The 27,500-nt window shown below is 41.8% G+C and overlaps 1 protein-coding gene across 1 annotated transcript in view; it reads left to right on the forward strand.

Moving 5' to 3' along the window:
* Nucleotides 1–27,500, forward strand: part of LOC122795950 (enoyl-[acyl-carrier-protein] reductase, mitochondrial-like) — a 688,493-nt gene that overhangs the window by 660,015 nt on the left and 978 nt on the right. The window contains exon 9 of the mRNA XM_044064436.1: nucleotides 23,023–23,095. Coding sequence (XP_043920371.1) covers nucleotides 23,023–23,095 — 73 coding nt within the window. The remainder of the gene's footprint in view (nucleotides 1–23,022; nucleotides 23,096–27,500) is intronic.

A 27,500-nucleotide genomic window follows, 5' to 3' on the forward strand; every position in this document is an offset into this window, starting at 1 on the left:
TGTTTTTGTGTTGATTAACTGTTTTGCACCTTTAAAAAGTTATTTGTTGCTTAATTTTACCTGTAGGCTAACACACTCAAGTGCGCTAGCCGTTTAAAAGCATTTATAGCATTTACTGTCTGTTTTTCCTCTGTTTTCTGCAAAAAAAAATCTTGTTTTCCCGCCTTACTGAACTAGAATAGTCCAGTCTTCAGAGTTTGCTGATCTCTGGTCTTTGGCTTGGTTCCTGTGCTATTCCGTATCCTTATTTGGATAAAGGGAAGCTTCTTTGTTCACCAGTAGGAGTGGGGAGCACTGAGCAGCCTATTTGTCCCTAGAGCAGTGGTTCCAGCCAGAAAATTGTAGTCTATTGGCCATTTTGGGTCAATTCCTAGCTCTTTTCAACCCCCTGCTATAAAGCCCGCTTTAGCATGCTTTTGCGTGATTTAGCGTGGAGTTGCCCATAGAGCACCATCGGGCAGCGCCGGTTAAACAAGGTTAAACTATTTCTGGCTCCGTAAAGTCTGCTCTTCAATTTTTCCCTAAGAACTTCTCTACTTGCAATCTAAACAGTCTATTCTCTATCTCAAAAGCTCAGCACTTGCTCCTAAAGCATTTGTATATGGGTAAAGTACTTATATACTAAACAAAGTACTACATTAGCCTAGAATCCCCTTGAGTACCCATTTCCCTATAGGTCCCTTCTGACTCAGTTACACAGTAAACTTTTTCACTTTTTCTAGCATGTCGAAGGGTCAGTTGCTAGCGTCCTCTCCTGTTCAGCTGGTGAATCGTGGCATCTTGAGGCAATGTTACAATTGCCTCATGTACACAGACAACCCACTCCTTCTCCCACAAAACACAAATACATGTGAGAGATGCAACTATATAGCCAAACTGGAGGCTGAGCTCTCTCAACTCAGGACTGGCAAGACCAGACAGGAGGAGAAGGAAATCATGCACACCACAAACCCAGTTTCACATAGAACTATCACAACTGCAAAACAAACACATAAACACATAAAGACATACTCGGAGGCACTGATCAAAAATCTACCAAAACTACAGAGGCCTCCAAAGCAGACACCCAAGCAACTGCCACCTCAAGACATAAGACATGCAACACATAGCTCTCAAAGTTAGTGTGCTAAACAGTCACAGCCCTTAAGGCCAAACACAATGCCAGACACACTTGTTATAGGTGACTCCATAGTCAGACACACTGACGTCCCACTCACCAGACTGAACAAGGAAAGATCACAGTAAGCTGCCTGTCGGTGCTAGAATCCGCCACATAACACAAGCACTCAGGTCACTCCACAGCAAGTACAAGTATGACTCAGTCATTGTCCATGCCGGTGTGAGCGACCTGAGGCGATACCTCCCTGGACTACATGAAAAGAGACATAGAGGAGCTCTCAGATTATGTAGCCCAGGCCGGTATGACCCTGACCCTGAGCAGTATCCTACCCTCACCAAGAATGATGCCACAATACAGAGACAAAATGATCAGCTTTAACAATTGGCTTAATTACTGGTGTCATTCTAAGGGGATCAATGTCTGTCTGCCTGGGATGACATGCTTGACAAGCCACGCTGCTTCGCAAGGGCGGCTTGCACCTGTCACCCTGGGCTTCGGATATTGGCAAAGGCTCTTGCCACCCCATAGTGCCTTTTTAGGCAAGGCTCAAATGATAAACCTACCGCCCTAGAAAACAAAAATGGAAAAAAACTAAGGGTAATACTGCTCAATGCCAGAAGTCTAAACCTCAAGATGCACGCCCTCGAAGCCCTCCTCAGTATGGAGAACATCGATGTCTGTGCTGTGACTGAAACCTGGTTCAAGGCTCCTGAGAGCACCCCAGCAATATCAGGTTATACCTCATATCATGCGTTCCGGCCCCAAAATCCGGACCGAACCACAAAAGGAGAGGGAGTATCCATATTCATAAAGGATACCCACACCTCCAGGTTAGTGGCAACGCACGAAGCATCAGAGACCATCCAGGTGCAATTAACCATAGGTAAAACTGCCCTACAGTTTGTAGCATGCTACAGACCATGCTCTCAAACTCAGGAAACCCACGCAGCCTTCCTGAAGACACTGGAGAGTATGAATGTCTCTCCAAATACCATCATATTGGGTGACTTCAACTACCCAAACATAGACTGGGAACATTACTCAAGCCCCAACACCCTAGCCCAAAGGTTCCTGGAGTTCATAAACTCAAATGCTATGGAACAACTAGTCACCATTCCCACAAGAGGAGAAAATATACTAGACCTGATCATCACAAACATGGGGACAAAATGCTCCACACTGGAAGTATATCCCTCATTGGTGAGATCAGACCATAAATTAATCTCACTAGAGATCCACATCCCGCCCCCAACCCCAGCAAAAAAGACCACAGTGAAGAACTTCTCAAAAGCAAACTTCACACCTCTTAAGACTGGAGTGGTATCCTTCATGGCCCCCGAGCCAGTAGAAACCACAACCCACGCTGCTGAAACCCTGACAAATGCCTTCTACGAGCACCTCCAGGAATGTATGGATCAAGCAATCCCTAATAAAATCAAGACCCTTTCCACTAAAGGCAGGCGCCCAGTCTGGTGGACCCCAGCCATAAACAAACTCTACAACAAGAGGAGAAAGCTACTACATGACAGAGCAAAATCCCTAAAAGGGAAGGCATCTCTGATCAATACTAGCAAAAAACTATGATCACTCATAAAATCATCCAAGGCCAACTTTGAGAGAAAAATCGCTAAAGACACAAAAGACAATCATAAGGCCTTCTTTAGCTATGTTAGAAACCTGGGTGGAAACTCCCAGATATGCTCAGAATTAGTCCAAAATGATACAAAAATCACTGAACCCACAGACATTGCCAACATACTGGCAGACAGGTTCAGTGCAAATTTCTCCCCTGCCACCCCCCCAAAATGAGAAATATCTATCCCACCAGAGTCTAGCCTCCCAAACATTTCAGATGCCCAGGTGAGAGCTGCTCTCTCTAAAGCAAAAAACACAGCATCAATGGGACCGGATGGTGTCCCCGGCTGTGTGCTACATGAACTCAATGAGGAACTAAACCCACACATAAGGCTGCTGTTTAATCTTAGCCTTACTACAGGATACGTACCCAAAGAATGGCGTACGGCAACTGTGGTCCCACTTCATAAAGGCGGTGCTTCTACGGACCCTGGAAATTACCGCCCCATAAGCTTGACAAGCCTTGTATGCAAAGCCATGGAGAGGATCATAATGGAACTCATAAATAAAGACATTGGGGACCTACAGACACTGGATCCTACCCAATTTGGCTTTGTCAAGGGCAGATCCTGCCTCTTGAACTTGGTCAACTTTTTCGAAACAGTCACTAAGGCCATTGATGAGGGTAAGGCAGTTCACACAGCCTACCTTGACCTAGCAAAAGCGTTTGACACAATACCCCACTTGGGCATCATAGAAAAGCTCACCAGCTTAGATGTAAACCCATATGTCACAAGATGGGTTGCAAACTGGCTCAAGGACAGAACACACAGGGTTAGAGTTGCTGGTGCCATGTCAGACTCTAAGCCGGTCACGAGCGGTGTCCCACAGGGCTCAGCCCTGGGCCCCCTCTTGTTCGGCATTTAGTTTTCTGAAGTGCAGGCAAACATAGGGGGATTGTGGCTGACAAAATTTGCAGATGACTGCAAACTGGGCACCATAATTGACACTCCATCAGACACAGACATCCTCCAGAGAGGTCTCATAGAAATGGATAACTGGTGCCAGAGCCATGGCCTTAAGCTAAATGCCAAAAAATGTATAGTCATACCCTTTGGGAAAAACAAGGTAACCCCTAATTACCACATAGGTGGTAATCCATTAAACACGGGAGAAGTTATCAGGGACCTGGGGACCCAAGTTGACAGTAACCTCTCTTTTGACACTCACATTGCCAAAGTGGTTAGGAAGACCTTCTACATTGCCCACCTGATCATGAAGGGATTCACATCCAGATCAGGAGAGGTCATTGTACCCCTGTACTCTTCACTTATCAGACCAATGATTGAGTACAACGCCTCATTCAGAATGTACCTTACCCAACACCTGCAGCAGTTGGAAAGACCCCAAAAGTTCCTCACCAAAAGGATAAAGGGGCTCAAACATATGTCATACGCTGCCCGACTGAAGAAACTCCAGCTCTATTCAGTCACATACCGTCTGCTCAGAGGTGATCTGTGCCTGACATACAAGGCCATGTCCAACTCGGAATTAATGGACATGCTCCACCTCAAAAAAATCCAAATCCACCAGAGCCACGAGAGCAAGAGACTTAAACCTCAACACGGATATAAATAGGACGTGCTGGAGGGACAGATTCATCACCCAGATTCACCCTACACTATGGAACAGAATCCCAGTCCATGTGAGGCAGAGCCCCTCACTGACTCTGTTCAAGAGAAATCTTGATGAGTGGATGGGAGATCGTAGGTTTACCCCAGGAATCATCTCTGTGTCACTGCTGGACAGAGGCACAGCAAACTAATGGATATAGTATTCTCATCCTAAGGGGTGGTGAAAGCCACACAACTAAGCGTAATGCTGCTCAATGCCAGAAGTCTCAATCTCAAAATGCACGCACTCGAGGCCCTTCTCAGTATGGAGAACATCGATGTCTGTGCTGTGACAGAAACCTGGTTCAAGGCTCCAGAGAGCACCCCAGCACTATCAGGTTTTACCTCATATCATGCGTTCCGGCCCCAAAATCCGGACAATACCAAGAAAGGAGGGGGGGTATCCATATTCATCAAGGACACCCACACCTCAAGATTGGTGGCAACGCACGATGCATCGGAGACCATCCAGGTGCAATTAACCATAGGCAAGACTGCTCTGCAAATTGTAGCATGTTACAGGCCACCCTCACAAACTCAGGAACCTCACATGGCTTTCCTGAAAACACTGGAGGGGATAAATGAATCTCCAAACACCATCATACTAGGTGACTTCAATTACCCTAATATAGACTGGGAACACTACTCAAGCCCAAACACCTTAGCCCAAAAGTTCCTGGAATTCATAAACTCAAACGCCATGGAACAACTGGTCACCATCCCCACAAGAGGAGAAAACATACTTGATCTCATTATCACGAACATGGGAGCACAATGTTCAACACCGAAGTATACCCCTCACTGGTGAGATCAGATCACAAACTAATCTCGCTGGAGGTCCTCATCCCACCCCACCTGAAATAAAAAAGACCACAGTAAAGAACTTCGAAAGCCGACTTCACACTTCTAAAGACTAGTGTGGTCTCCTTTAAGGCCCCGAGCATGGAAAACAGTACCTAAGCCGAATCACGTACACATGCCTTCTACCAGCACCTACAGGACTGCATGGATAAGGCAATCCCAAGCAAAACAAAGACTCTTTGTACCAAAGGCAAGCGTCCAGTCTGGTGGACCCCAGCCATAAACAAACTCTACAACAAAGGAGGAAGCTACTACAAGATAGAGCAAAATCCTTAAAAGGTAAGACACCTTTAATCACTACAAGTAAAAACTAAGAGCTCTCATAAAATCATCCAAAGCAAACTTTGAGAGAAAAATAGCTAAAGACTCAAAAGACAATCATAAGGCCTTCTTTAGCTATGTTAGAAACCTGGGAGGAAACTCCCAGATATGCTCAGAACTAGTTCAAAATGATGTGAAGATTACTGATCCTACAGACATTGCCAACATACTGGCTGACAGGTTCAGTGCAAACTCCCCTTCCCCAAAAGGTGAGATATCTATACCAAGCGATTGCAGCCCCCAAACATCTCTAGCCCAAGTGAGAACTGCTCTCCAAAGCAAAAACACAGCATCCATGGGACCTGATGGTGTCCCCGGCTGTGTGCTCCACGAACTCAACGAGGAATTAAACCCACAGCTAGGACAGCTGTTTAATCATAGTCTCACCTCTGGATACGTACCCAGGGTGTGGCACACTGCGACAGTGGTCCCACTTCATAAAGGCGGTGCCTCCACCGACCCTGGAAATTACCGGCCCATTAGCTTGACAAGCCTTATCTGCAAAGCCATGGAGAGGATCATAATGGATCTCATAAATAAAGACATAGGGAATTTGCAGACTTTGGATCCAACCCAGTTTGGCTTTGTCAAAGGCAGATCATGCCTTTTAAACTTGGTTGACTTTTTCGAAACAGTCACCAAAGCCATTGATGAAGGAAAGGCAGTCCATACAGCCTACCTCGATCTGGCGAAAGCTTTCGATACAATACCCCACTCGGGTATCATTGAAAAACTCATCAGCTTAAATGTTAACCCATACATCACAGGATGGGTTGCAAACTGGCTGAGTGACAGAACCCACAGGGTCAGAGTTGCTGGCGCCATGTCAGACTCTAAGCCTGTCACAAGTGGTGTCCCACAGGGCTCAGTCCTGGGCCCACTCTTGTTTGGCATCTACTTTTCCGAAGTACAAGCAAACACAGGAGGGTTATGGCTGACAAAGTTTGCAGATGACTGCAAACTGGGCGCCATAGTCGAAAACACATCTGACACAGATATCCTTCAGAAGGGTCTCACAGAAATGGATAACTGGTGCCAGAGCCATGGCCTAAAGTTAAATGCCAAAAAATGCATAGTCATACCCTTCGGGAAAAACAAGGTTACCCCTAGTTAGCATATAGGTGGCAATCCACTGAGCACAGAAGAAGTTATTAGGGACCTGGGGACCCAGGTTGACAGTAGCCTGTCATTCGACACCCAGGTAGCTAAAGTAGTTAGGAAGACCTTCTACATTGCCCACCTAATCATGAAGGGATTCACATCTAGATCAAGGGAGGTCATAGTTTCCCTATACTCATCACTCATCAGACCAATGATTGAGTACAATGCCCCATTTGGAATGTATCTGACCTGACACTTGCAGCAGCTGGAGAGGCCACAAAAGTTCCTCACCAAAAGGATAAAGGGTCTCAAAAATATGTCCTATGCCACCCGACTGAAAGAACTTCAGCTCTATTCAGTCGCTTACCGCTTGCTCAGAGGTGACCTGTGCCTGACATACAAGGCCATGTCAAACCCATATTTGATGAATATGCTTCACCTCAATAAATCTAGATCCATCAGAGCCACAAGGGCGGGAGACTTAAACCTCGACACGGCTATTAATAGAACGTGCTGGAGGGATAGATTCATCACCCAAAGACTCCCTATGCTGTGGAACAAAATCCTGGTATATGTGAGGCAGAGCACCTCGCTGGCCTTGTTCAAGAGAAATCTTGACCAATGGATGGGAGATCGCAGATATACCCCAGAGATTACCTCAGTTTCACTGCTCGACAGAGGCACCAGAAAAATAATGGGTATAGTTCCCCATACTAAAGGGGTGGCGTAAGCCACAAAACTATGGGCTAGGCTTGTAAATGCCCTCGGGCAGATAGCCTAGTATAAACCTATGAACTCTGGCTAGGCTTATAAATGCCCTAGGGCAGATAGCCTAGTATGAACCTATGAACCTATGAACCTAATTCTGCCATGTTGCTGCCTTACACAGGGGTTTGTTGGACAACTGCAGATTGTACATGACAGGGTTTGCAGTTCACCATGTCTGGCCATGGACATGAGAACTGTGCTTGCCAGGGGTTCCACGGGCACTGCCAGTTACAAGCCCAGATATGGTACTCTCCCCTGATGATGACAAATGTCCACTAGATCTGGGTCCCTGTTGGGACTGGCCAGGAGCATGTGCACATGGCCTGCTGTGTTGTGGTGTGGACAGCAGCCCCCTGCAGTGCTGGTGCTGGTACTGCCACTACGGGAATGGCTGCAACTTGTTGCATGTCCATGCAGTCCTCCAGCTGTTGGTGTTCTGTCCTACGTCCATGTGGCTGTTGCTCTATTCCCACCATATGCTCTAACACAGGCATTGCATGGTCGAGGATTCCCACCATTTCACCCAACCATCTATCCAGGACCTCTGCAAAATAAAAATGGGCACCTGCAAGATCAAGGATGTTGTCAAGTACAGCAGAATGAGTAGCCCTCTGGATCCTCAGACTCTGTCTGGTATACCCCTCCATACGTGCCTGTGCCTCCATGATGGCCCAAAACATGCATCTGGTAACACCTGCTGTGGCACTTCTGCCAGGGGCATGATCGCCAGCAGCCCTCCTAGGAGCACCCCTGTACATCTGTCTGTGTGGTACCTTGTCGGTCATCCGGCTATGTCTGCTGTGTACAAACACACTTGCCATAGTCACCACACCATCCTGTGCCATGCCACCACCCACCAAATCTCCCTCATCTATGGCCACTGGTGATGGGGTATGTATAGGCATTGTGACTGTGTGCGGGGATGGGATGGATAAAAGTGGTATTTGGGATTATCATCAACCACTTCTTTTATATAGTTGCAGCTATGACTTTTTGGAGTGCTGTTTACAATGAAATTCCTCGAGTCTATCTTGAAATTACTGTTTTGCCGTGTGCAGAAGATTCTCCAAGTATTAAATGTATGCTAACCATTTTAAACAAAGAAGAATGTTCTTTAAGCCTTTGTGTCTATTGCCATCAATTAGTATGGTGTCTTTCATTCTTGGTACAGGAAAATCAACGCAAATGAGCAAGAAAAATCGGTGTTTTGCAGCGATCATAGAATTACAAGTTTCCGCAATTGCGGAAACGGTTTGACAGCAGTAAAATAGCTAAAGACTGAGTTCCCATGTCGCTTGGACACAGACAGCGGATTCTAAAAGAAGAATTGTCAGCTGTTGTTTGTGCAGCTAATTTTAAAATCTCATTCTTGGTATAGGAAAACCAACGTAAATGAACAAGACCAATCGGTGTGCTGTAGCGATCACAGAATCATAAGTTTTCGCGAAAGGTTTGACAGCTGTAAAATAGTTAAAGATGTTTGGACCTAGACAGGGAACTCCAATAGATGAATTGATAGCTGTTGTTTGTGCAGCTAACTTTACAATCTTATAGACACTCTTTTTGAATTTAGTTAACAAAATCGAGCCTATGAGTTATCAGCAGTGGATCATGGTATACTTACTGGAGTGTTCGGTTCTACATTAACTGTCGGTGCTTTATCTAGCGGCTGTTCATAGATTATTTTATTGTGTACAGTCAGTTTTAAAAGGATCGCTGGCTCTTCACTAGATAATGCTATGAAAAGGTTTACCATTAGTTTATGACCATGATTATACAAGAAATGCGATTTTTCACCAATCATTGGTGCATCAGCTCTTTGTTAAAACTGATTGGTCATTTATGAAACCTGATGTACATATTAGGGTTTGCCTTCAAAAAGGCGGGAAATGGAAGTGATTGTGCCTTTTCATGCAAACAAGGTGGTGAATGACCTATTTGGATTGGCTGACCACTTTCCAACTTGTATCTGGAAGGCCAATATAATCAAGGCATTTGTTTTAAAGATCAGTGTTAGTCCCATTATTTGTATTATGATCTGATGAAGACACTTGTCAAAAGCGCTTATCGTATGGACTTCTAGGGACTTTTTATCTCGCTCATCATTCGTTTTTGGCATTAGAAAAATAAAGGATATCTGAACTTTGGATTTTAACAGTTCATTGGTCTGCTTCATTTGGAGCCATCATTTTATGGTGAAGACACTGTCTTTGTTTTTGTTATGTCTACTAGCCTAGTTCCTGCTAATGAAAAGCAAATCTAAAGGTTTACACTGCCAGCAGCAAGTTACAGATGGGGATGATGGGCCTGTGGTGGAGTGAGGTGTTGCTTGTGCACCACATATATCTTTATTAATACTGTCTGTAGGGTTCAGCCTTGGTCTTGGTACACCATTACACATTGCAACACATGCCTTTGGGAGACTTGATGTTATGCATATGCTACTTGTAGAGAGCCCTGGATGATGTTTCCTGTGGAACAACTCTTCCATCTGATTACCCTAAACCATAGGCCACACTTATGCAGAGTCCAGGACACAGGTACTGCACAGGCAGTACTTGCAAGACATTCCTGCAAGTCCCTCAGTGTTGTTGCATGTTTATGGGCAGCCTCCGTGACCAGTATGCAACATGTGTTGTCATCTGTCTTGGATGGGCATCTGTTTATTTTCTACATTAATGTTGTCCCATACTCCATAGTCACATACATGACTATCCTCACTGTTTGTCATGGTATATGCAATGGTGAGGTAAGGCTACATCTCCCACTCCTGAGTGCTAACTTTTGGATATGGGATCCATTCCTCGGTTTGTAAGATGTGTGCAAGCCATAGCTGCCTCTGTTGCAGGTGAGTGGCGAATGTCATGGACATACTTCTTGGACAGCAAACCATTACTTGGTGTGACACTGAGGCCCTGTACTTGATGGAAGGTGCGTACTCAAGAAGAGTGAATGCTGTCAGTACCTCAAAAGCTACTTCCACAATATGTTATTTGGACTGTGTGCACACATATACTTCCAGTGTTTATTAAGGTATGTATTCCCCATATTTGTTGTTATACCATAGGATTCCATAGTACACATTCATTGCTCATCTTAGGATCACATTACAGGTTGTAAAAGGTGTGGAATGTGGTATTGTGATATGCCTTTGTGTAGATCTGTAACAGTTGCCATTGTAATAGTGGGGTATACACTGTTGTAGCCACTGTATAAGGGTAATGTTTCAGACATGTCCCTACTGTAGGGTATTTTTCCCACCATTATGTTCATCTCTGTCCACACATCTTGCACTGACAGGTTGTTAGGTATACTGCAGGACTCTTACATACCCTTCAGATATGCCACCATGGTGGCCACTGTGATGCAGTGAAGTTAACAGCAACAATAAATAAACATGTACAGCATGCATTATGGGTAAGTGTGTTAAATATGTACATGACACATACCATGGCCATAACATGGCCGGTGTATTGGCAAACCTGAACAAAACAACTCCATACTCACCAGCTACAGGCTGCTGCCCCAGTTGTATACCAGAGGGACCTACATAGTTGTGTGAGAGATGTAATGTCAGTAGCCACACCTATGCCATTGGTATAGGGTGGAAGCAGCATTTCAGTACATCAACAGTGCAAACCCACAATACTAGAGATTATGCACATCTGTTCATTACTACACTGTAGCAACAGACTATATTACCTGACATATGCATGAAGATACTTTACAGATGAAGATGGATAAGCAATAGTGGTCTACTAATGTGCCCTGAGGCCTTACCTGCATGCTCCTTGTCCATTGTTTGGGTAGCACCCACAATGCTATTGTCAGGTTCCTGGCTTGGCTGGTGGGTGGGTATCCCAAGGCTGGGGAGGAGCTTCTCACCATGTGTCAGAGGGGACTGGATGGCATGACCCCCACCTGTGGCTAGCTGGTCTCTCCTAAGTGCAGCAGCACTCTGATGGGCGTGGCAGATGAGATCAGTGCAATGATGCTGCACCTGCTCATAACTGCGGTTATGCAGGCTGACATCATTTACCCTGTGGGCAAGCTGGTTCCACAGGGCAGTCCTCTCCTGCAGATCATGGGTTGTATGTCCAAAGAGGGTTCTGCACCATATCTACAATAATAATCTGAACACACAAATCAATGGGTATGTTTACACCAAACCTACTGCTGGGACATATATCCTATTGTGCAACAAATATTGAAATCTGTTTCTATTCATGTTCCATGTTTAAACACTATCATTGGTGACCTGTTGCTATCAATGTAACCTGCATGCCATTGTAATGGCCCCAGTGATTCCATATATGCATGTGTTCTGTTTGCTATGCAGCTGTTCCAAATCTGGTATTTTGGGTTAATGGGAATATCTATGGATTCTGTTATAACTAATCCTGGATTGTATTGACTATTACTAACCCACATTTGTTCAAAAACTGCAACCCAATAGCATGTTTGGGAAGGCTTTTCCCAGCAGAACCACCTCCTCCCACCTCATCTGGTCATGGTACCAGGCCACAGCATGTCTGGGACCAACCCCGGGACTTCCTCATCCTCTGGTCCTGCACTACCTTCAGGTGGAACCACCTCAGGGGATGGTGCTTGCCCCCGGAGTGGGCACAGACAAGATCCTGTCACCTGAAATCAGGTCCAGGGTCTGGTGCATAGGGAGCTCCACAGAGAAATGGGGGATCTGCTACACCAGCTTGAGGCCCTCGTGGTGGTATTAGAGGGTCAGCCTACCCCTCCTGCTCAGTCCCCAGCACAGCCACCTTCAGGGCCATGAAGGTGCAGTGGTGACTGTCCATGGGTGGGGACCTCATTCCCACTGTTTACATTGGGGGCTCATGGGCTTCCAATTTCCAAACACCCCTCCCCATCCAAGGTGTTTACACACCACATGTGACATATACCACCCCTGTATGCTGTCTTGTCTGTCTTCTGACCTAACCTACCTCCCCAAATATACCTACTATCCTTCCCCAACATCCCACTCTCACCTTAACAAAAAAAGGGCAACCTGTTCCCAGCAAGAATTTCACACCATACATAACTGTCCATTTCACACCCACTTACAACTGCTTACAGGTGACTTAATCACTCTGTATCCAACAGCCCTTGTTCTGGCCAGCAAATAAATTATCAGCCCTTGCAAGTGTCTAACCCAGGACCCTGCACACCATAGTCACAGCAGTTTACCACTAAGCCATCGGAGCTGTAGATATGTGTGATGTTTTCTCAAACATATCATGCAGCACAGTCATTCAACAGTAGGGAAAATGTATATATATATATATATATATATATATATATATATATATATATATATATATATATATATATATATATACACACACACACACACACACATATAAATATATATATATATATATATATATATACACACACACACACACACACACACACACACACACACACACACACACATATATATATATATGTGTGTGTGTGTGTGTGTGTGTGTGTGTGTGTGTGTGCTTGTTTATATGTAGGCATACACACACACATATATACATATATATATATATATATATATATATATATATATATATATATATATATATATGTGTGTGTGTGTGTGTGTGTGTGTGTGTGTGTGTGTGTGTGTGTGTGTGTGTGTGTGTGTGTGTGTGGAGTGCATTCAAATATCGGATCCACACTTTGAATCTCCTTCCTCCACAGCTATACTGCTGTACTGTTCTGCCTTCCTACGGAACACAGCGTCACATGTGGACGCAGCCTAACATTAGGTGGGGAATATATAGGGACAGATCGTAGATATGCCTATTACACAACTATGAAGTTTGTGCATGATACATTTCACATTACCATGACTGTTCTGAAGGTGGTGGGGTCTGAAACATATGCGTCTATCATGACTTCATTACTTCCACCTTCAGCTATTTTCCAGACTAATATACATGTTTGGAGGAACAGAACAAACACTATGATGGCTTACATCTTTACATTCTGTGCAGATTTGCAGAGTTGACAGGTATGGCCCACTGCCCACAGGGCCAGATGCTATGTCCATAGCAGTTGTTCACCAGGACATCATTACAGCAAGTCTTGATGGGACATATAAATCTTTCAATATCATATATCCCATTATTACAGACAAAATACTACATTCAGTTACATGCTGACATGTTTCACATACCGGGTTTATTATTGTGCTGTCTTCTGTATACCACTTTGATGTCTTCCTTGTTTATTTGTTTTTTTGTAGTATTTTTGTTTTTTAGTATTATTTTATTTTATTTTTTTATTTCTCTCTCTCCACTACAGGGATCAAGCTAGTTTGAATAATTTGCAGCATGGCTTTTGTAGGTGATGCTCATTATCAGGTGATGGCCTCTGCACCAATTGGTGTTCTCCACTTGCTAATTGCATGTGGCCATCTGTGTAGTACTGCCAATAGCCGCTGTAGTAGCAACCCACTACTATAAATGACTACATCATGTGGGCGTTGGCCCTTTTACCTCTCCTGTATGGAAGTCATCCTTCCTGTGTGTGAGCAGCAGTGTTACAGACAGCAGGTAGCAATACCTCTTACAAGAGGACTTGCGGACACAAGCCAACTACATATTTGTATAAGGTTCCAGACCTAGGGACAGTGTGTTAGTCGTGCTGTTATATGCATTGACTACTGCTAGTTTTACAGGGTTTGTGGGTACATGTTACTTTTGCATGGAATGCAGTCTGTCTGCATAGCTCTCAACAGTGGGCCTATCTACATGATGGCCAGAGGATTGGCTGTTATGTTTTGTCTGTTCGCCACACAGGTCTTGTCTCTGATAGTGCCATTCTTTCTGTTGATTGCTATCAGTACATGGCAACATCAATTTGTGTTTCTGGCATCATATTCCTGATTAAGGGTATGTTGCAACCAATCCTGTAACACCCAACAACTTCCACAGTGTATAACAATATTTCAAATATGGCCCTGTGTTTCAGCCTCTGTCCTCCACCTATATGCCAGGCTTTGTCCAGATGTCATACAGTAAGAGGTTCATATGTAATGGCCTATCATTATTTAGTGCTGGCATTCCTGCTATCATTCCAGTGATGTTGTGGACTCCCACACAAACTGTGGGGTAGGGTCTATATATATATATATATATATATATATATATATATATATATATATATATGAGGGCTACAGTTGGACAAAATGTGTGTGACCTTGTACAGTCCAGAGGTCAGTGTATGGAGAGCACTGTTATATGCCCTTGTAAGACATTTTATGGAGGAGGGTTAATAAATGTTTTTAACCTAGGCTGTTACAACATGCTTGGGATATCAGTATTAAGAAACATTAAGGTATATGGCTGTACATTGTCTTACGTTTCACCATGGGAACAGTGGTGGTCTAGAGTTTACTGTCTTACACACAGCTCTGTTTGTCAGTGTGATAGTGACATTTTTTGTCAGTGTAATAGTGACATTTTAAGTTAAGCATTATGTAACAGATACATTTATATTGTGACAACTAATACTTTTCCCCTAAGGGCTGAGTACAGAGTGTAATTGGAGGCTGTTGAACTACATCTGTAATTAAATATTGATCGATTCTTATCTTCAAAGCAAGTGTGTTTTTTACTGTTGTACTACTTGAAGGCTTTAGCCTAGACAGCAAAGTATGCTATGTTTTGCAGATTACTGTATCATATGTTTTGTTTGAGAGTTGCATTAATCAGTTATTATGTATTTCAAACACCTAACTGCTATAAGAAATGGTATAATCCAAAATAGTACACAAATAAACATTTCTATGTATCCATACTTGTGTGTGGCATCATGTCCTTTGCATTGTGTGTGGGTATATGTTTCATGCAATAATTCTCATTTGTAGGAAAGAATCAAGCACTATCCATTTGAATAGGTGGCAAATATATATATATATATATATATATATATATATATATATATATATATATATATATATATATATATATATATATATATATATATATATGGTTCCACTTCATATCATCGAATTATCATTTAATTGAATTGCAAACCATCAAGACCAAATCATCGAAAACCCATTTCATCGAAAACTCATTTCATCGAATATCAAATCATTGAAAACTATGAAGCAACTACAAATAACATCCCAGACACTTTGTACTATGTGTATGCAGGGGGGCAAGCCCCCCTGCACCCCCATGTGGGGGGCTCTGCCCCCCACACCCCCCATAATTAAATACCAACTCAAGGTTGCACTACAGTGGGGGAAAAAGGTAATTTCCTAACCCCACTGTAGTGCAACCTTGGAGTTGGTATATTTAATTACGGGGGGTGTGGGGGGCACAGTTGGGGAGTGCAGGGGGGCTTGCCCCCCTGCATAAACGTAGTAAAAACATTGTGAAATGTTATTTGTAGTTGCTTCATACTTTTCAATGATTTGAGATTCGATGAAATGAGCTTTCGATGAAATGGGTTTTCGACAATTTGGTCTCGATGGTTTGCAATTCAATATACATCTACATATATAAATACATTTCCCTACCTTTGAATGACTGTGCTGCATATGTTTGAGAAAACATCACATTTATGTACAGCTCAAATGGCTTAGTGGTAAAGCACTGTGGCTATGGTGTGCTGGGTTTGAGACTTGCAAAGGCTGACTATTTTATTGCTGGGCAGAACAAGGGCTGTTGGATACAGAGTGATTATGGCAATTTTAAGCAGTTGTAAGTGGGTTTGCGTAGCAGCAATGCTAACTTCCAGTTAAATAAGCTTACAGACAGCCTGAAAGTGCTTAATCTGTGCAGCCATTACTTGCCACCATGCAAACAGGCTTAAACCCACTTACTACTGTTTAAAAGTGCTTACTCCCACTTACCCCCATGCTAATTTCTTTGAAAGAAAAGAAAAAAGGGGTGATAGGAAAGTGGTGAAAAAGGGGGCACTCAGAGGGAAAAACAATAGGGAAAGTAGCTACGGATGTGCTGGACATGTGTACGGAACGTCAATAGATGTCCATTTTTCTACAGCAACAGCTGTGCATATGTACTAAATTTGGAGGTAGATTTGGACTCTCAAACCCCTGAGAGAGGGGTGAGGACAACAATAATGTGTTGTGAAGCCAATTAGACCAGATTACATGTATCCAGTGGACATGTGTGCAAAATAGACAGCTATGTATGGGGCAACATTTTTGGGGGGAACAGATTGCTCTTTTAAAGTGAGAGTGGGATGTTGGGGAAGGATAATAGATATATTTGGGGAGGTAGGTTGGGTAGGAATTCTGACATGAAAGGCAAGACAGCATACAGGGGCGGTATATGACACGTGGGGTTAAACACCTTGGATGAGGAGGGGTGTTTGGAAATTGGAAGCCCATGAGCCCCCAAATGGAAATGGTGGGACTAAGGTCCCCATCCATGGGCAGTCACCACTGCACCTTCATGGCCCCAAAAGTGGCTGTGCTGGGGTCTGAGCAGGAGGGGCAGGCTAACCCTCTAAATGTGCCACACAACCCTCAAATTGGTGTAGCAGATCTCCAAACTCCCTTTGGAGCTCACTATGCACCAATCTCCGGACCTGACTTCGGGTGACAGGATCCTGTCCATGCCTGCTCCCAGGGGGGAGACAAGCCCCATCTGCTAATGTGGTTCCACCTGAAGGTGGTGCAGGACCAGTAGACGAGGAGGTCCCGGGGTGGGTCCCAGGGGTGTTGGGGCCCAGTGCCATGGCCATATGAGGTGGGAGAAATGGTCCGTTGGGACCGGCCCTCCCATACGTGCTATGGCGTTGCAGTTTTAAAACATATGTGGGTTAGTAATAGTCAACACAATCCACAATTAGTTATAACAGCATGCATAGATATTCCCATTAACCCAAAACACCAGATTTGGAACAGTTGCATAGTAAACAGAACACATGCATATATGAAACCACAGTGGCCATTACAATGGCATACAGGTTACATTGATAGCAACAGGCCACCAATGATAGTATTTCAACATGGAACATAAACAGAAGCACATTTCAATATTTATTGAACAATAGGACATATGTCCCAACAGTAGGTTTGGTGTAAACATACCCATTGATTTGTGTATTTAGATTATTGTTGCAGATATGGTGTGGGGGGAGATGACAATTAACTTTTATATCCTTGTAGTACTCACAACTTTAATTACCATTGCTTTAATCATTAAGGTACAGGTATTATTACAATACCCTATGGCCTTGGTTTGGACAGTGGTATATTTATGCACAGTGTGTACTTAAACTGTCTTATAGCTAAAGTCTTACATCTCTTACCTGGTAGATTTGTGGAGGGAATGTTTGTTAACACTACCTGACTGTTTCTACACATATTCCCAGATTCAAAGTTAATATTATGCACATACCTCTCAATCTCTTAATGCACACACTCTGGACAAACCTTGACAACATGGGGCTACAAATAGGTACATGTTTTTACAATTGCTGTCATAAGTTTGGAGAGTTGCATGAGTGACAGGATTTGTTTTAATATACATTTTCTGAAGGTTTTGAGGTCTGAAAATCAAATGTATGCCATTATTTCATGACTATAATTCTGAGATCATCCCACTGATTTGCCAAGGGGACAGAGGAACAGGCAGAAAATATGAGCCAATTGTCTGGACATTCTGAAATATCTGTACAGTTGAGAGGTATAATTATGCATACAGCTTACTACCACTCCCAGGATTCGAGCCATGGCTGTGTCTGCTGAAAATACAACAATTTAAGTCACAGCAGAGTGTGCTATTTGGCTACTGATGTCTACTCCTTCAGTGTTTTCTGTCTAAGTCTCTCTTGTTTGTACAATTTGACCTTGTAATTACAACAATCTTATACAGACATTCCTACACATATTTTTTATGCAGTACAGTGTGAGAAACAGTGGTTGACACAACAGTTCTGTTCTGATATCAGATGTTACGGAATGCTACATGTCAGGCCATACTACACCAGAGTAAATACTACCAGTCCAGGATTTAAATCTTTATTGCAGGCACAGTATTCTTATCTAACAGACCTGTGGAGGGAATGTTTGTTAACACTACCTGACTGTTTCTACACATATTCCCAGATTCTAGTTAATATTATACACATACCTCTCAATCTCTTAATGCACACACTCTGGACAAAGCTTGACAACATGGTGGTACAAATAGGGACATGTTTTGAATATTGCTGTCATAAACTTGGAGAGTTGCTTGAGTGACATGATTTGTTTTAATATACATTTTCTGAAGGTTTTGAGTCCTGAAAATCAAATGTATGTCATTATTTTGTGACTACAATTCTGAGATCATCCCAGTGATTTGCCAGGGGGGACAGAAGAACAGGCAGAAAATATGGGCCAATTATCTAGACATTCTGAAAAATCTGTACAGTTGAGAGGTATGATTATGCATACATCTTACTACCACTCCCAGGATTCGAACCATGGCTGTGTCTGCTAAAAATACAACAATTTAACTTGCAGTAGAGTGTGTTATTTGGATATTGCTGTCTATCTCTTCAGTGTTTTTTTTCTAAGTCTCTCTTGGTTGTACAATCTGATCTTGTACTTACAACAGTCTTATACAGACATTCCGAGACATTTTTTTTATGTAGTACAGTGTGGGTAACAGTGGTTAACACAACATTACTATTCAGAGAATGCAACAATAAATGTCATACGATACTAGAGTATGCACAACCAGTCCAGGATTTAGAGCTTTATTGCCAGGCAGTTACAGTTTTATTTAAATATGACCTATATGGGACTATTACTGTCATATTATCTGGTTTATTCGGTACAACCCATACAACAGTTTTTGTACTGTCAGGTGACTTTCTACTACTTTATATTTATTTGGTATGACTTCTACAAGCAGGACTGTTACTCACCAGCCTTGTGACACAGCCTTTGCAGCCTACTAGCATGGACTTCCTGATTCACAGCCCACTCAGCTGCAGCTATAAGGGAAATAGAGAAATATTTAGGCATACCTATCCATCATATATACTGGCTGGACATTAGTAAACAGTTATTAGTATGAGTACTTACACACTGCCGGGACACCATACATCTGCCTTGCTTCTTGGGCCTACTTGTCCAAGAGCTCCCTCTTTCCCCACTTCAAGTTGGCATAGTGGTGCCAGACCTGCTCATCAGTCTGAGGGATACCAATGGCACTGGTGAGATCATGGGCGAGATGGTCCCAAGTTTCTGCTTTATATTGGGAGCCTTGGTACTGGCCATGCAGCAGTCTCTCATCATGGTTTTGTACCAGGAATTCTGCCATGACATTGGAATCCTGTACACCTCAGCGCTGCATCCAGAAGTGCATGACCTCAAAAACCGCTGCCATAATGTCTACAGTGGGAGGATGCAACCAGTTATGAGCTGTATTCCCACCTGTGGGGGTTTAAATATGGCTGATTTTCCACCTTTTGCTGTGAATGGATGGTTTTGAATAAGCTGAGCTAAGCTAAGCTACATACAAACCTGCTTAGCTAGGGTTGGCAGTGCTTAAAGGGACAGGTTCAGCACTGCTTACCAATGGGCAAATCCATTTAACTGGGCTACTCATTGCTTAGCAGTTATATTTACACAATGCTTACACCCGGTAAGCAGAGCTGTGCAATGCTTAACATTGCTTATTTTTCATTTTATAGACTATCTGCTGTATGGCATTGATTTGTCATTCATTACATATTATAAATTTGTTTACTGTCCCTGACACCCAATGTGCTTTCATTACATTTATTCATGTGTGACTATACTGTATGGGGAACTTGTGTTTATATGGGGATTTCACAACTTTATTACACTGACAACTCACACATGGACCTAATGTAATACTCCAGTTAACAAATATATGTTATTTAGTAGGTAATAATAAAAAAAAGTTTATGTACTGCTTTCACATGTAAAATGCAAATCAGTTACAGTGGGGATCAAACCAGGAATGGCTGTTTGCAAAGCATACACTCTAAACACTACACTATTGCAGTCCTGTTTATGTTTGATGTCTTTTGCTATTTAGCTTCTTGTGCTGTTTAAGCTGGACTAAGGGTAGCTGAGCATCGGGCACACCCACGCAGCTACACTTAAACTTTATTGCATTTATAAAAAAAAAGTTTTGCTGTGTTATTTTATCTATACCCTTCAGAATATCCCTGCTAATGCTGAACCCGTTATTTTACCAAATTTCTGCTTTGTGGGACAATTGTCCCTTTTGGCTTTGTCCACATTCCTTACTCTGGTTGGGATGTGTGCCCTATGTGTTTATGCTACCTGTGTTATCCTAATAACTTTTGGGTTGGGATGGGGGGTGACCCTTATGCCTTTGACCACAGATTTGTTTTCCTGATGGGTTGGGGGTGTTACAAGCATTCTTGCTTATTTTTAATTGCCAAAAGGCAATTCTGGAGTGCAGGGGCAGTGTGTATTGTGAGAGCTCTGCTTTCAGACACCCCCCCCCCCGTGCTCATACACAGAGCCGTGTCCATTTTAGAGCATGGCAGTGCGCCTTCATAAATATGCGTGGCGCACTGCTGTGCTGAACAGATACGGTCCCTGCCATGCAGGAATAACTTATTCCTGCATGGCTGCTTGCTGAATCCCAGGGTCAGTCTGTGACAGCATTGACTTTACTTAGAATAAGGCACAATAGATGGAAATATTCAAAGCAAAGTCATATAATTAGGGAGAAACAGACTCACTGTAAATAACAAGAGTGGAAAGAGACATTGGGGTAATTACTTCTCATAACTTCTGCATGGAAAATTATTGGGAGAGAAAAGAAAAAGATGAGGATCCTACAATGTATAAACTTTTTTTTTCATCCAAAAGAGGAATATTACAGTTCTTCTGGAGATAACTGGAAGCACTAAGCTTGACTAATGTTTGTAGTTCTGGAGGCTTTTCCTTTGAATTAAAATAAATCAGACTGAGGATATACAAAAGAGGATTGTGGAGTTCCTATGGGAATCAACAATATGCTTAATAACACATCTTTAGAATAAAAAAAAATAGCTTGAGATAGGAAACATGATTTTCAATATAGATGAATGATGATTTGAACAGGAGACATTTTATTGTGACAGTGGTATATCTATACTACAGACTACAACACCATCTTTAGAATAAAAAAAATAGTTTAAGATAGGAAACATGATTTTCAATATAGATGAATGATGATTTGAACAGGGGATGTTTTATTGTGACAGTGGTATATGTATACTATAGACTTTTAGAAACATTGGAGTTATCAGCCATAGTGGGCAAATTCAGGATGATACAGAAGAAAACATAAAGCTGCACTGAATATAAGGACTAAGACTGGCACTAATGTAAAATGCCAACATCTTCACAGCCTGGATAAATTGTTGACTAGGTGAGTCAAGACAGTCCTTATGTGACCACTTGTGCTCTCTCTACATTTAGATTCTCAACGGTTTTAACCTCCATGCCTAGACAACTTTCAGTCTGGCACACTGCCATCCTCAGTCCTACCTAATATCAGTAATTAGCACAAATTTCCTGTCTCTTCAGTATACAAAACCTACAGCTGCACAGAATGTTAACTATATGAGCTCGTTTCCAGTCTGTTAGTGAAGGACCAGTGCTTGAAGAAGTGCTCACTCTCTGGCAGCACACTTCAGTCATTGCCTAAATAACAGGCAGCATTACATAAAACAGTCTTACACTTCACTGAGGCATGTGAGATTGTCAGGCTGTGCATCAAATGTTGAATATTGTGAGTCATCTTACAGGAATGTGTTGGATTGTGTGAGCTTGCAGTTCATGTTTAGCATTTTTTTGTTTTTTCTCCACTTTAGTGTGACAGTAATGTATACAGAAGTGAGGAGATGTCAGAACCAAGTCCCTATACAGTGCATACAATACAGGGAGGCATGTTTCCCTGGAAAAAAAAAATTCTTCTGCATTTTTTAACTGGTTTTCTAGTTATCCATTTTGGAAATTAATATTTGGAAATGTTAGCTCAAATTCTTGTGTCTTGACCAAGTGTAAGGAAACAATTGGTTGGTGGATTCAATTACTTGAGAAATAAGCTAGATGGGAACAGGAGATAGGAGCTCCAGAACTATTAGATAAAAGACAAATGTTATATAACAGCAGGTAATACCACTCAGGGCAGATTCTTACAGCTGAAAAAAATATTATAATCAGTTCTTGTCTGTGCATGTTAAACTAAATGAGGAAAAGTGTCTGTTCAGTTTAGCCTGAAGTAATCACTGGTTTCCAAGGCATTGCTATTTACCATAGAGATAGACATTGCTGGCTGTAGGGGATGCCACTAAAATCCAGGAACAAGAAAATATTGAGCAACTGTTAAAGGATCTTTCAAATTAAACAACAGAATATGATTCTACAAAGATTTCTATTCTTAATCATCAAACAATGTGTGTATTCAAGCCCTGCTCTAAGTTACAAGTTGTGTAGATAATTTTCAAGCATGAGAAATCCAGCGTCATTTCATTTTGAAACAGCTTTTGCCTTTCTTGTACATTACTTCTTATTTTGCATTTGCTAAATGATTTAGAGTCATCACTTTGTTTTTTGTCTTAAAGAAAGCCATGATCTTCAAAAATATCAAAATACATGGATTTTGGATGAGTCAGTGGAAACGAGATAATAAACATGGTGAGTACACAATCTGATCTAGGAACTACATTTTATTTATCATGCCTTACACAGCATTTGTGGTTCCACATCATGCTTGTGATTTTGTAAGGAAATCAGATAAGATGTGATTATAAGATATGACACATACTTGTCTGACACCGAGTAATAAGACAGTTGGCAGCTTAAACTAGCTCATGTGATGCAGAGTTTGTACTGATATCAGATGTTTAACATACTGCAGAGTTGCTACATAGGTTTTATATACATTAGTAAAGAATTTGAGCTGACATCACAAAATATCATGTAGATATATGTCTAACTGTAAGCAAAAGTAATCAGCTCAAAATGGGTTGAAATTTCTCCTTTGTGGTTTTACTATATTTTCCTGTAATAGTGGACAATGTAAGTAGTTTGTCTGTGTGTGTGTGTGTGTGTGTGTGTGTGTGTGTGTGTGTGTGTGTGTGTGTGTGTGTGTGTGTGTGTGTGCGTGTGTGTGTGTACGTGTGTGTGCACTTTTGTGTGTGAGTGTGTGTGTGTGTGTGTGTGTGTGTGTGTGTGTGTGTGTGTGTGTGTGTGTGTGTGTGTGTGTGTGTGTGTGTATGTGTGATGGCCGTGCCCTGGCCCAGCAATGAAGGAGCCTCAATCTTCACCACTAACACCAGGGATGTCGTCTCAGAGAAGAGGAAAGAATAACTAATACACACAGTAAAGTACAATTTCCCTTAAGTGCACACAGAGATCACAGTCAGTCTGGGGCTGGTTGCTCCCTTGCTCACCAGGTTCCCAATAAGACTCCTCATTGGCACAGCTATAGGGTCCAGGTCTCAGCCTAACTGGGCAAGCTAAAACCTCCAGTACCCTCTCTGTCCAACCAGTGCTTCATGTCCCTGCCAAGTAGCTGACACAACACATACACACACTTTGAGATAAGTATTTATACAACTTCACAGACACTCCTGGGAAAGGCTGACACAGATTCTCCAACTCTGCCCCTTTACCCAGACTTTACGGTAGTAATTACTGCCATCACCCAGTTAATAATATCAGCTACTAAAAGGCCCTTAAAAGGGTGTCCAATTATTACTGTGCAATATTAACATCCGATGGTAGTATGACTAACAGTCAAGGCTTACTTTAAAGTGGCCTATTACAATAACCTTTATAAATATGCAATGTATTCTAGAGCTTATCTCTACACAAAGCAGCCACAGGTAGAAGTTTTTAAAAATATTTAATAATAAATAATTAAAACACAAGACAAAACTACTACACCACAGAGATATCTAAGAGTTCAGAGATCACACAGAAACTTAAAATAATATCGTAAGAAAGATCTGATTACACAGAAAAATACTTAATCTAACTTTTTAATCTTTAGCTAATCTTAAGAGAAAACACAGTGCTACAATCCTACTTACATACATAAAGAGCATAAGCAGTGCTGGGTTAGATGTCCAAAATCAAAATGCTTTTTGCCTCTTGTGAAAAATAGTATTTAAACATTACTAACAAACATGTCTCTAAGGCCTTCCCAAAATTACATCATTTCTGACACTTAGGTTTTCCCAGTATTCATATTGCATCATCTTGACACCTGCTCTGAGTTCCCAGGCTAATAGAAACTCCATTTACATTATTTAGCAAGCTAACACCTGCACAGGAGAATACAACAATAAAAGGCATTTCACATATACACTCTAGCAGAAACCAAAGCAATAAATCACCTTCCACATGTACACTTTAACAATTATTCCTTAAGTTAAGACAATAGGAAGAATGTGTTCAGCTAGCCACTCTGGCACACTTTTTTAGACAATTGTACTTTCAAAGACATTTGAAATGCTTGGCTTGGTTTTCCTTACAGCATATGGCAATGTTGCAACCATTTTGAAGTTCACATTTTACAGTGTTTTCTTTCATTTAAAAACAAAAGCCTGTATTTTACATTTATTTATACAGTTGATAGAATTATGTATCAAATTCAATTTGAGTATGCTGGCAGCCTTCGCCCATCTCTCCCCAATCGTCACAGTGTGTATGGATATATGTACGTATATAGATATATACATATACCATATACATATGTGTATATATATATATATATATATATATATATATATACATATATATATATATATATATATATATATATATATATATATATATATACACACACACACACACACACACACACACATATATATATATATATATATATATATATATATATATATATATATATATATATATATATATATATACACACACACACACACACACACACACACACACACACACACACACACACACAGACACACACACCCACACATGTGTATGTGTGTGTGTGTTCATTCACTTGCTGTTGTTGCGAGTGTTTCTGTATGGGATTGATAATGTGCAATGGCAGTAGCCTAGTTAGTGAGAAAATGAGAAGTTTCTCCACTCTGCACAACATGTTCTGACATACAATCCATAATGTGCAATCTTGTATAGTCTGAAATGCTGCATTAACTTGCATGTGACACATCAGTTAATTTAATGGATCACCATGAAACCACTGCAGACAACAGGACATGATGCCTATGCTTCATATCCAGCACTATAGGATGTTTTCAATGTGTTCATAATTTTATACTGTTCTACTGTTATGGCAGCAAAGTTTAAAAAGCTAACAGTAATTAAAATGGAATTGAAGGGCATGGGGATAAAAAAAATATGAGGAAAACTGCTCATACTGTGTGTGTGACAGGAAAGATACAGGGAGACAGTTTACGATTCTGCTTGATGAAATCATCGTTCATCATTATCATCATCAACCCCTCTTCTTCCCATTTTTCTACATGGAGTCAGGGAGTCGTGTTACTGTTGCCATCTCTCTGGATTCAGTGCTGCACTCCTGCCTTATCTGATACTCATGCCTGACTGTCTCTCATCTTCTCTCACACATTCCATCCACCTCTTTCCTGGATGTCCAGGTTTCCTCTTATCTTCTTCTTCTTGTCAGTATTGTACATCTTTCTTTTCAGCTTCTTTGACATTCTTCTGTCATTCACTACACCTGGGACTCTGTGCCAATTGGCTGCAGTCCTTCTTATTCTAGCTTTGACTTCTTTATTCAGACTTTCTATTTCCTCAACCAACCCTCCTAGATGCTTTAAGCTATGAACCTGTTCCAACATATTTCCTTCTATCTTAATTCTGTTTCTTCTGATTTCCCCATTTTGCTGCCATTACCACTGTCTTATCTGTGCTTAGTTTCATCCCATGTACCTTCAATTTTGCATTCCATTTCCCTATACTTTGCTGAAGTTCTTGTTCAGAGTCTGCCTGTAATGCCACATCATCAGCAAACTTTGTTGATCTGTCCCCTCTGATCTGTTTGCTAATGTAGTCTATCACTAATATGAGTAGCAGTGAGTTCAGAGCTGAACCTTGGTGCATACCCACTCCCACTGGGAAGCCCTCTGTGAGACCAAACACTGTTCATACTTAGTCATTGGGTCCTTGTACACAGCCTGCACTAATTCTACCAATGTTTCTGGGACTTCCAACCACCACTGTACTGCCCAAATCAGCTTTCTTGAGACCTTGTCATATGTTTTCTCCAAGTCTAGGAATTCCCAGTTAGACTCTTTTTCTCATCTCTAGTTTCTTCTCATCTAACTGCCTCAGTGCACACATTGGGTCAGTTGTGCTGCATCATGATCTGAATCCAAACTGCTCATCTCCCATCTTACTTTCTACTACTTTGGGTATTCATTTATCAATCACACCCTCCAGAACCTTAATGCAATGTGACAGGAGTTTGATGCCTCTGTACTGCCCACAGTTGTGGATGTCCCTTTTGTTTTTGTACACCAGCACAAGTATACTTATTTTCTAGTCATCTGGCATATACCTTTTTCTCCTCACTGCTATGAGTACCCTCAGGAGCCATTTCTCCCCGATTTCACCCATCTGCTGTGACCTCATCTGACCCTGCTGCTTTCCCTGACCATTTTTTTAGTGCTGTTCTTACTTCTTCTAGGGTGAGTGCTCTTCTTCTCTCATCAGAGGCTGTTCAGCAAAGTCTCTTTGTTGCCCCTGATGGGCTTTCACCTGTATGTTTGAGGAATGTAAATGCTTTCATGGCATTTGTAGTTTGTAGAAAATTAGGATTGTTACTGCTCTTCTCAAATTAAAAAAAAAAAAAGAAGGAAAAAACTGAGAAAAACACTGCACCACCAATTCAAAACTAAAAACTGAAGTCTCAATCTCCACCTACCACAATGAATATCCACAGACAAAAGATCTTTTGTCTGTGGATATTCATCAGTACAGTAGAGTTTGTTTGTTTGCTCTTCTCAAATGTTGTGAAATCATATGAACAAAATAGCATAAGTGATATGTTGTCCTCCAGTCCAGCAAGTACACTTGTGAAACA

This window comes from Protopterus annectens, chromosome 1.part0, assembly GCF_019279795.1.
Source record: "Protopterus annectens isolate FY-2018-M chromosome 1.part0, PAN1.0, whole genome shotgun sequence".
In the NCBI taxonomy this organism is placed as follows: Eukaryota; Metazoa; Chordata; order Ceratodontiformes; family Protopteridae; genus Protopterus; species Protopterus annectens.